The 10,436-nt window shown below is 39.7% G+C and overlaps 2 protein-coding genes and 2 non-coding genes across 4 annotated transcripts; all 4 read right to left on the minus strand.

Moving 5' to 3' along the window:
- Positions 1-467: 467 nt before the first annotated feature.
- On the minus strand, positions 468-3,533 carry rps27.1 (ribosomal protein S27, isoform 1). The gene is made up of 4 exons (XM_070921246.1): positions 3,500-3,533; positions 2,711-2,819; positions 1,963-2,073; positions 468-718 (listed from the first exon to the last, which is right to left on the minus strand). Exons 1-4 carry the CDS (start codon positions 3,503-3,505, stop codon positions 690-692), a joined length of 255 nt encoding a protein of 84 aa, XP_070777347.1. The 5' UTR covers positions 3,506-3,533; the 3' UTR covers positions 468-689.
- On the minus strand, positions 1,052-1,181 carry LOC139299498 (small nucleolar RNA SNORA35). Its single transcript, XR_011598786.1, has one exon. It is a non-coding gene; the product is annotated as a small nucleolar RNA SNORA35 (small nucleolar RNA).
- On the minus strand, positions 2,293-2,422 carry LOC139299497 (small nucleolar RNA SNORA35). The gene has a single exon (XR_011598785.1). It is a non-coding gene; the product is annotated as a small nucleolar RNA SNORA35 (small nucleolar RNA).
- Positions 3,534-4,347: 814 nt separating the features above from the next.
- Positions 4,348-8,866, minus strand: lrrc71 (leucine rich repeat containing 71). The gene is made up of 17 exons (XM_070922161.1): positions 8,791-8,866; positions 8,226-8,264; positions 8,014-8,148; positions 7,652-7,759; positions 7,397-7,472; positions 7,226-7,300; positions 6,939-7,007; positions 6,657-6,816; positions 6,494-6,577; positions 6,292-6,366; positions 5,988-6,083; positions 5,803-5,866; positions 5,632-5,705; positions 5,511-5,537; positions 5,304-5,412; positions 4,752-4,843; positions 4,348-4,458 (listed from the first exon to the last, which is right to left on the minus strand). The coding sequence occupies exons 1-17, from the start codon at positions 8,864-8,866 to the stop codon at positions 4,348-4,350; spliced, it is 1,470 nt and encodes a 489-aa protein (XP_070778262.1).
- Between the last annotated feature and the right edge of the window lie 1,570 nt (positions 8,867-10,436).

Genomic DNA, 10,436 nt, shown 5'->3' on the forward strand with positions numbered 1-10,436 from the left:
CAAACATTTTCTAGGTCTTACATTATAGTAAATACAATATTTTGGGCTTTTGAACTGTTGGTCAGATAAAACAGCTTGTGCTTTAGGATATTTTGATGGGCATTTTCAGTTTTATAGACAATCTGACAACTGATTAATGAATAATCAGATTAATTGATAATAAATCTTTAGACCTAATACATTAACTCCACCCCAAAAAAAATTACCCTGGACAGTTTTGGACAACTGTCATCACTCCTGTGTCAGTGAGTAGCTGTCCCTTTATGATTATGTATGTAATAACTGCATACAGTTGAATAGTTTGGTATTGTAATATAAAAATGTAACCTTACATAATTATGAAGATAACCTGTAGTGCTTTCTAATAAAAAATTATAAGACTACTGTCTTTGTATTAAATGTCTGATATATGATCCTTGCACAATCAGTTCCTTAAAAAATATGAATAACCACACATTAACCATTCCTTTAGCCAAAACAATATTTTATTAAGAGAGACAGGGTTGGAGGGTGGAGTTACAGCAACAACCGATCTGTCGACATGAACAGTGGAAATCCATGAGCTGTCCAGTCAGTCTTCAGGTCTTGTCTCAGATCAGACCGCTGGGTCTGCCGCCGTCTCGGAGGCAGAAGACGCTGATATCAACCGGTCCATCCCCTCCTCTCCCCTTCAGCTCCGGGGAGAACAGCTAGTGCTGCTTCCTCCTGAATGAGCACCCTGCCAGAGGAGACAATAACAGTCAGACTGATGCTGACAAAAGAGAAGCCTTACAGTACAGAAATACTGCAGGCGGTGCACACTGCCATTGTCCTACACAGTGCTGATACAAGAGTAATCGTTTTCCATCATGTGACTGATTAGGTCAACATCTCTTCTCAATACCAACTTACTTTACATTTATTGTGCAAGGAAAGGAGTGACACTAATGTAAGACCAGGTGTAAAAGTGGAATCTTTGACAGCAAAACTAACTAATTTAAATTATAGGGATTAAACAAGCTACACAATGCTACTATGCCACCAGCAGTCACAGCTGCACTACACAGTAGATGTTTGTTCTCAGCCTTCGAAAGGGGGGAGCCAGTGGTCTAGCTCAACCCTTCTGCAAACTGAGGTCGATCTAGCACTGGAATGAGATTGGAAGACCACGATAGAGGAAGTCCAGTCACTTGGCAGTGCGGCCAGCAACCTCGAAATGTATCGCATACAAACAATTCATGCTCAAGTTCTCTTTTTTTTCCCCAGGTCTGATGCACCAGCCAAATGCCAAAAATAAGGTGCATTCAGGCTGTTGGATAAATGGCTGAGAAGAAATACATTGTTGGTTAATTGACTTATATTCTCTGTTGTCAATCTTTGTCCCTGGTGTGAGTTCTGATCATGAGCACCAAGCAGTAAAATGGCTCTGAACAGGGTCCTGATTCATCCTGTTTTCTCCCACTGCTATAAAAAAAGTATATTGAATCAAACATTTGTCACCATTTACTGCAATGCTAGCGTGAGGCTAGTGCAAGAGAAAAGGTTTTCACACAGCAACCAGCTCAATACATGTAACAGTAAATTCAGGCTTTAAATGTCAGTCCTATTTGCCTAAATAAGGCAAAAAAAATATACTACCAAACTGCATTCAATTTTCAACCAATTCTTGAAAGCTCAGTGAAAAAGTACTCTGTACAATACAATGATGGTCCTCAAACACCAGTTATTTATTATTTAGTCTAGTGCAGAGAATTGTTGGTCCGGTATGGAAAAACCAAAAACTTAAAATACAATTAATACTGCACAAATTGGTCAATATAAATTTTGGGTTCCTATCAAACTTATACCATGAAAAAAGCATGTGGCCTGACTGATATTTGGCTGCAGAAATAAACTTAACTACAACCCTGTATGTTAATAAGAGACCCTTGTTATGGAACCACAGTTAAAGTGATAATGTGTATATTGTGGATTAATACTGACCCTCTGTGAGACGGGCTTTGCCTCCAGTGGGCTGACACAGGACTGTTGAACAGCCCACACACAGCACGACTGTCTGAGCATGGCTGAACACTGTCGTGATCTTGTAGCATCCTGGAAAAGACAGGTGAATAAATACCAATTGTGCCAAATGACAGTAGTGATGTGTGTCTGATGAGGTAAGCTGTCATGTAGAAAAACTGTCTTCCCACTACCAACTTACTTTGCATTTATTGTGCAAGGAAAGGAGTGACACTAATGCAACATCAGGCTAAACTAACTCATGGGGATTAAACAAGCTACACAACACTGCTATGCCACCAGCAAGTTGATGTTTGTTCTCAGTCTTCGAAAGGGGGGAGCCAGTGGTCTAGCTCAACCCTTCTGCAAACTGAGGTCGATCTGGCACTGGAATGAGATTGGAAGACCACGATAGAGAACGTCCAGTCACTTGGCAGTGCGGCCAACAACTTCAAAATGTATCACATACAAACAATTCATGCACAAATTATCTCTTTTTTCACCCCCAGGTCTTATATTCTCTGTTCTCAATGTTTGTCCCTGGCATAAGCTCTGATCATGAGCACAAAGCAGTAAAGTGGCTCTGAACAGGGCCCTGATTGGCTGTCATGCAAAGTTGTAGCATTTGAAATTTTAATGTTTTAATGCTGCATTTTCATCCCGTTCTTTTGATTTCTGCTGCTGCCAAAACATTATATTGGATCTAATATTTACTACAGACAAACTGTACCTGGACATTTCACATCCATAAAGTAAGAGTTGGGACTCTGAACAAGACGCTTCTTCTTGTGCCTCCTCTTCTCCTCCTCAGGGGATGGGTGCAACAAGTCTTTTGCGAGCTGCATTAAAAAAAAAAAAAAATGGGGGAGGAAATGAACATGAGGTTAGTGAATCTAACTTAATCAGAAAAATGTCATCTCAGTGTTGGGCCAGTTAAAAGTAATTACACTTAACGCACGGGCTATCCATGAGAAAAGATAACACGTTGGATCGTGGTCATCTAAATATAATACTTTATTTAAAAACACATCAATTAACTGTTGCATTGTTTAGTTCTGCTACACGACTGCTACGTTTGTACACGGAGGCTCCTCGGCTGGCCTACATGTCTTGGATTAGGTAACACAAGCGACGCATTTTCAGCAATCGCGGGTGATTCTTCAGATAACTAGGAATCAGTGGTAAAGTAACCAAATCATCAACCTAAAAACATAAATAAAGAGGAAATCGCGGCCGTTATTGTTAGGTTTTCTGGGTTATCAGCCCATTAAGAGCCTCCGTTAAACTGGCTCCATGTTTGCGGTGTGTGCGCCGCCATCTTGTGTCACAATGCGCTGGCAATGCGCTCGAAAGTGCACAATTATTTGTGTAAAACTGGGACCAAAACTCATCGAAAGCATCTAAAATTGACACCAGTCGAATCGCTAATTTCTTACGTAAACATTGAGCCGCTTGGCGTCTCTCTGACACACGATTAAATTGTAAGAATGTCATTTTCTGATGGCCTCTGGATACTCACTGGCATGTTGGCGAGGAAATAGCCGCTGCCGAAAAGGAGGCATTACCGGAAGCGAGGGGTTCATATCGGTTGTTCCTTTGGGCACGAGCCGGACGTGACGAATTTCACACGACATGTCGGCCATATTGGTGAGGTCCAAACTCCACCCTGCTCCCCCCGCCATGCAAACTTTCATATATTTTATCAACAAATTTACAAATATCCACCACGACAATTACTATTTTGACAAAAATAAAAAATATGCAACATCTTTCTCTTGAAAAGTGCAAGAAATTACATTTGGAATATAGAATATTATAATTTTAAAATACACTCCCACATTTTGTTATGACAATCCTAAATCAAGTCATGGTCTTATTAGTATGAAAATCTCTCTTTGTGCTACAATTCCTTCACTGCAGCTTAGCAAGGAAGAGGGAATTTCATGAGAAAAAAAATAACTGACACACACATGCTTAAAACTAATGTCAAAAACTGGTAAAGTCTGTGGTAGATAAATCAGTGACTGTTACCTGTCACACTAGCTGACAACAGTGAGATATGATAGCAATGGTTCATCTAGATTGAGTACTCGGTATTTGGCTGCTCTCAGTCTTTGTACTTGGTGTAAATTCTGACCGTGAGAAAATCAAAGCAGTAAAATGGATCTGTATCTGGATGGATCTGTTTTTTTATGTGCCACGCTGTCCTCCTACTTTTTTATGTACCACAAGGCTGTTACTGTTTCCATTTGTTCATCTCATGTGTTACAAACCCACCACAGTGGACAAAATATATGTTTGTGTTTTTATTGTTGTATGCCAAATTAAAAGTGTACAGTATATGTCTATAGAAGTAGACTATGCCCCCTATCCCTCCTCTTCTGTCTGCTCAGAGCTGTTTTTTTCAAGTGGATCTCTCCGTGTCATCAGTTCCTTTATCTTCACATAGCACTCACACTCTGGTGGGAAACAGTTTCTCTGAAAGAGACATCAGAAATCATCATATTCCTCTGCAACTGTTAATACTGGATTTAATCAAAAGGTGGTGTATTCATAGTAAGTCACTGATACACTGAGAGCCTAAACTAATAAATGAAAGTAGTAGAAGCAACAGGAATAATGGCCAAAGCTATTTGAAATAAGGCCCAAGTTATACTGACTTCCAAAAATGTGAAACCAATTAAAAGTGCACAAATGTATGGACGTAGCTGTAAATAATGTTTCTGTCTTTAACGGGTTGGCTGTGTTGGCTGGCTGTGAGTGAAGCACACCTGCAGACAGAGACGCAGCAGGCTTCCTCCCTCGCCCTGCTTCTCTAGTAATGTCAGGAAAAGAGGCAGCAACTTCTCCGTGATTCTGTTTCCTACACAAACACAAACACACACACACACACACACACACACACACACACACACACACAACATAACCATTTTAGTCCTTATATAGTCCTTATAAGGCTTCATTTTTCATTTTGTGCAGAGCCCTGGGGAAGTAGCTGCTAATTAGCGATCAGCTTGTACACAACAAAACTAATAAACAGTGATTTCATGAATCTAATGTGACCTGTAAATAATAAACCTCCCATGTTTTATTTATGTATCTTTTTTCCTAAACAAATGACAAGTGACCTAAAAACAACCCCATCTCCGCAGAAGGGTCTTTGCACATTGATTCTGAAGAACTCATAACAAAATTGATGTTCAATATGAGTGACAGTTGAAAATATTCCTGCTATCAAACTTAACTTTAGTTGGGCTGGAAATAGAAAATGTGAAAGGTCTCCGGATTTGATTTTTCTGTCAAGCTGAGATGAAGTTACTGACCTGCCAGGTTGAGGGAGGTGAGAGTCGTGTTTCCGGGCATAATAAGCTCACCGTCCCTGTGCTGCACCGACTGGTCCAGCAGGCGGTTCACTATCTCCACCGCCTCTACCTGCAGGTGGAGGAGAGATATAAACAAGTTCCTGACAGCTTTATGTTCACATCATATTCATCAAATTTTTGCTCAACATATAATTGCATAAAACAAACCTCACTCAAGGCAGAACTTGATTTATCCTACAGAAAAAACAAAGTCAAAGAAACTAAATTATTAAAAGAAATATACTGCACTATGCATGTTTACATCCATACAAAAGCATGTTTCTGGTACCTCCTGCGCAGATAGTTGCTTCTCTTTGCTGCCCGGCTTGCCACCTTTACTTTGAGGCACCTTTAGATCAGTAGCTAGGAGAAATTTAAAGAGACATCAATGAAAAGATAAACACCCCCCTGCTGTCAGAAGATAAAAGAACAAGTGTTTATCTGTAACAGGAGCAATTACATTTCTTGTTAGACTTTGGGTTCTCCTTGTTGGCAGCTGGTTTCTCGTCTTTTTTAGATGCTTCCTGTAATTTAAAAGATCTCAAGATTACTTGCCACAAGATTTATCAAACACAGATGGCATTGCAGTAACACCATAGTTTCACTTTTGCTGTCCATTCTACGCAATTTCTTTTGGAACATGACCTTTTTTTTGGAGGTGCCTTTGTTCTCCCCTTTGCTGCTGGGCACTGATGGAAGTTGGTCAACAGACGATTGGTCAGAATAAACCCTGAATGATGGCTGCAGAAATACAGCGACAGGATCCAAAATGTGTTTAAAAGGGTTTATTAGAATCATACATGTCCTTGAACGTCTATACTTAGTTACCTTAGTTACAGTAATGTTAGTCAGTCGTTACTACTTCTTGAACAGGACACTTTGATGTTTAGGATTAGGATTAATTTTAAGGAAGAGGTGGATATTAATGTTAGACATTTGCTGCACTTACAGGCTGCTGTCTTTCCAGAAGCAGCTTCCTCCTCTCCACAACTTCTTCATGAGTTAGAGCAAACTCACCAAGTATCTGAAAGTGGAAGTGGCTTATTAGATTCCATAATATAATGCAATCAGCAGAATATAATTTAAAACAATTTAACCACAGATTTAAATGCATTATCTCCCAGGTTAAAGCCTTTAATGTAAATGGATACCGCAGCCAGATGAGCAGCTCCTGAGTCTCCAATCTGGTTGTTGGACAGTGAGAGAAAGAGCAACGCTCGATTCAACCGCAGGCCCTGAGAGAAAAAACAGGACACCTCAGTGGACATGAGGGAAACATATAGGGGGGGATATGGAGTCAGTTCTGCATTATACCTGTGCGATATGTGTAGCACCAGCATCACCAATAGAATTGAATGCCAGGTTGAGTGACATGAGGTTCTTGTTGGCAGATCTGGTCGTTGAGAGAGCAGACCCGATTAGACGAGCGTCCTCGTCTCCTATCCGGTTATTTCGCAGGGACAAGTGAGTGAGGCTTGACCAAAGAAACACACAACATGAATCAGGCATGTTTGTGGAGTGTGTGAATGCAAATCAAGGTTTATTTGAACAAGTTCTGCACTACAATGTGAGCTATGCAACTGCTTGGTGACTCACGCGCTGTCTCCAGAGAGAAGAAGGTGGTAGCTCTGCTCTGGAAGAGGGTTGTCCTCCAATGTCACAGCACTAACAGAAAGCAAAGAGGAGGGGAGGGATCAGTAACCCTCAGTGTTTGACTAATGATGTTCAACATACTGTGGTGTCATTTTCTCTGCAACTCTTCAACATTTTCCTACTTGAACTCAAATTTAGTTTCCCATTCTTCAGCCCAGATTGAATTAGACCCACTGTGATGCAGGGAGCTACAAAGCAAAGAAGTGTGAATGACAGTAGCATCCATTCACCTGAGGTTAGAGCACAGCGATATTGTGTTCATGAGGGAGATTACCATTCGATCTGTCAGTCCCGCCTGCCAGAACCTGCAACACAGTGGACAAGATTACACAAACAAAACGAGAACAAAACAGTGACAGCTGCAACAAGAGTGCACCGCTCTCCATCCGCTCATTACTCACTGAAGGCTCTGTAGCTTGCTCAAAGAGAGAAGCATCTTCTGTAGCACTCTGGCAATCTGCTCATCTACCTTCCACCCTGTGTATATTTAAGACAGGCTATATTATGTTTTGTCCCACATCCAGCAGAAATACTGAATGACATTAACATGTTGGTTGTAGCTAATGCAGAATGTCAAATGAGAATGTAAACAGAGAAAATTTCAAACCAGAGACAAATATGGCTGTAAATATTTCTCTGCTGTGTTTTGTTTTTACCAGAAACCTTCAGGTTCTTGGCGCTGAGGGGGTCATCAGTCTCCAGGTCCACCTGGAGGCATGGCTTAGACCAGAAAGGTGCTGTATTTACCTGTGACTGGCTGTCCTCTGAAGGTGCAATTATGATAATAATATGTGAAAATCAAAAATTAGATCAGAGGTACAATACTTACAAAACTAGAATGAATACAGAATAATATCAATGTTGATTCAACTAACGTCCTCTTACATCAGTTAAAGAGTTCAGCTGCAGTCAACAAACAGGTCCTGTATATACAAGTATACAAGTATCTTATATAGGATACAACAGTATCTTAGTATGTGTCTGCCTTTGTCCGTGCAAAGCTGTTAAGATTGTTTACCTGTGTGCCCTCCTTCAGTTTCAGTGGTGGAAGTGGCTTGTTGCTTGGTGCTGACGACTGGGATATCTTTCATGTCCAGAAGAGCACAGAGCCCAAGGAAGTCAATCTCTACATTGCCTGAGCACTGATATTCATCTGTGGGATAGTGGGTTTAAAGCATTGAGAATACAACTCTGATGTGTTATCAAAGACAGCACGATAATGTTACTTACCAAAGGACTGAGCAGCCAGTTTGTCATTTGGAGTCTGTCCTAAAAACAACAGAGGCCAGAGTTTATACCCACTGAGCATCTCACCCCACTTGGGCAGTTAAAGTACAAAAGTGAGTTACCATGTCATACTTAAGATCAAACTTGGGACAACATAGAGAGTGATTGAAAGCGGTATTTCCTTCCTGACATCTGTTAAGATTCTTTAAATGCTACAATCCAGTGTGTTCATGTTTCCCTAACATCTGCCCAGCACAATTTTGAAATATTTGTACTTAAGTAAAATTGATATTTTATGCTACTATCAATCTGCATCACTCCATTTCAAAGGGAAGTATTGTACTTTTTACTCCAATACAGATGATACTGTACATTTTGCTGCTATACAAATAATAATACAATGCTATTTTTGTACTATTATATTATTATTAAAAGCCTACGTCTTATAATTTACAGATTAATAGCAAGTTGTCTCATTAATGACAGTTATCTTAAGCTAGCTGTAAACAGTCCCAATCAAGAGGCCGGCTAGCTAACTTCCGACCTGCTGATGAAAGAATCATCTAACCTGTATTTTTCGAGGCTTCATCTTCAGCATTTGCCTTGTCTGTTCTCTCTTTTTGTCTCTTTCTTTCTCTAGACATTGTTGTGTCTTAAAGTCGAAATATAGCTAGTTAAATCATCACATAAATGAGCTAACGCCGCTGCACTGCTAGCTAAATTAACCCCTGGGCGTCATTGGCGTTACTATGGTAACCAACTTTCAGTCCAACCCGTGGGGTCATCGCGAGACTTCTGGCCAGGTGCTTGGAGCTTTTCCTTTCGCTGACGAAAACTATCGTGAGTAAACATTTGTTGGAAAATAGCAAAAGTAATGTATGTGGCCTTTACATTAGTGCTGAGAGGATCAACATTCATGGTTGCATGTCATTGACCTCATTAATATCTAACCTCCGTAATATCGCGAGTTTTCTAATGACCGTAGGCGCCAACGAGATGGCTCACTTGAATCAGTATTTTAAATTCATGTTTGTTGTTGACTGTGGTCTGAATGAGAATATGATAATTTAAGTATTTCTATTGCTTGTGCCATCTGAAAAGTAGCTAAGTTTTTCTTTTCCATGTTCAAACTGGAGCAGTGAAGGGAGCAGGGTGATTGTGGAGGGGGAGGTTTACTCATTTATCATCGTGGAGATTAGGTTTTCATTTCTGATAATACAGCCATGAACTTTCAGAGGAGTAGTAACACAGTAGCAATCACCATGAAAAGATAACTTCACTCTGCTTCAACATCTTCCTTCTGGTATTTGGCACTGATACAGAGGCTCTAACAGCTAAATTATCCATTCATCATCAAATAAATTGTAAGTGTCTGAAAAGGTATTTCTGCTGCAACATATAATATGCAGAGAAATTCATTTTGGGCGCATTACATTAGGAGCTTCAGAGCTGCTGTAATAGATTAACCTCTCTGACATACTTTCCACGTCTCCAACTTTCTCAGCAATAGCAGTCGAAGTGAAAACTATATGAAAATGCAGCATGATTATCAGGCTATTTGTCTCTTCACCTACTGGAAATACAATCACAACCAACACACAAGTTGTTCATGTAGCGACATTTTTTGTGAGCTATGTAAGAAATTTTAAAAGCATGACAACATAAAGTGTATTCACAATTATGTAGTGCTTTTTATTAAAAAAACAAACAAACAAAAAAACAAATATAAAACAAAAAAGTAAAAACCAACAGCATTTTTCATGACTTAAGAATCATAATTACAAACTTTTAACGAGTGGAAGAAGTTTTTTGACAAACTGTACACATCACAAAATGTCCGCCAGTCTGCCATTTACAATGCTTGCATCTTATTTTGTGATTGTCTAAAAATAACTAAACGAATCACACAAAACACACAAATACAAGTACAAGCATCATACAATGACTGCTATCACAAAACTGAACCATTTCCTATTTGAAAGAAAAAACGAAAATAATAACATGATATTGAGCTGACAGCTTTTTCTTTTGCGTCTGTCGCCATTTAAAAATATCATAACATTTTTATGTTGGTTTGTTTTTTTAGTGTTCAACACTTTGCAGCAAAAAACAAGGAGTACATTTCTCCTTAGAAGTAATATTATTAACGAAAATTCAGTGACAAAAGGTGTCGTTGCTGAGTCACTGTCATGTCCCAATGCCTTCTGTGTCCGT

Source organism: Enoplosus armatus, chromosome 16, assembly GCF_043641665.1.
Source record: "Enoplosus armatus isolate fEnoArm2 chromosome 16, fEnoArm2.hap1, whole genome shotgun sequence".
NCBI classification, from domain to species: domain Eukaryota; kingdom Metazoa; phylum Chordata; class Actinopteri; order Centrarchiformes; family Enoplosidae; genus Enoplosus; species Enoplosus armatus.

What these genes read in the sequence shown, in the direction of transcription:
- rps27.1 (XM_070921246.1), bottom strand. An exon ending in TATGGATGTGAAATGTCCAG is followed by an intron (nt 2,074 to 2,710) that starts GTACAGTTTGTC and finishes TGTCTTTTCCAG; the next exon opens with GATGCTACAAGATCACGACA. An exon ending in CAAAGCCCGTCTCACAGAGG is followed by an intron (nt 719 to 1,962) that starts GTCAGTATTAAT and finishes CTCCTCTGGCAG; the next exon opens with GGTGCTCATTCAGGAGGAAG.
- lrrc71 (XM_070922161.1), bottom strand. Translation starts at nt 8,866, where the DNA reads ATGTCTAGAGAAAGAAAGAGACAAAAAGAGAGAACAGACAAGGCAAAT. An exon ending in ACTGGCTGCTCAGTCCTTTG is followed by an intron (nt 8,149 to 8,225) that starts GTAAGTAACATT and finishes ACTATCCCACAG; the next exon opens with ATGAATATCAGTGCTCAGGC. An exon ending in CAAGAACCTGAAGGTTTCTG is followed by an intron (nt 7,473 to 7,651) that starts GTAAAAACAAAA and finishes AAATATACACAG; the next exon opens with GGTGGAAGGTAGATGAGCAG.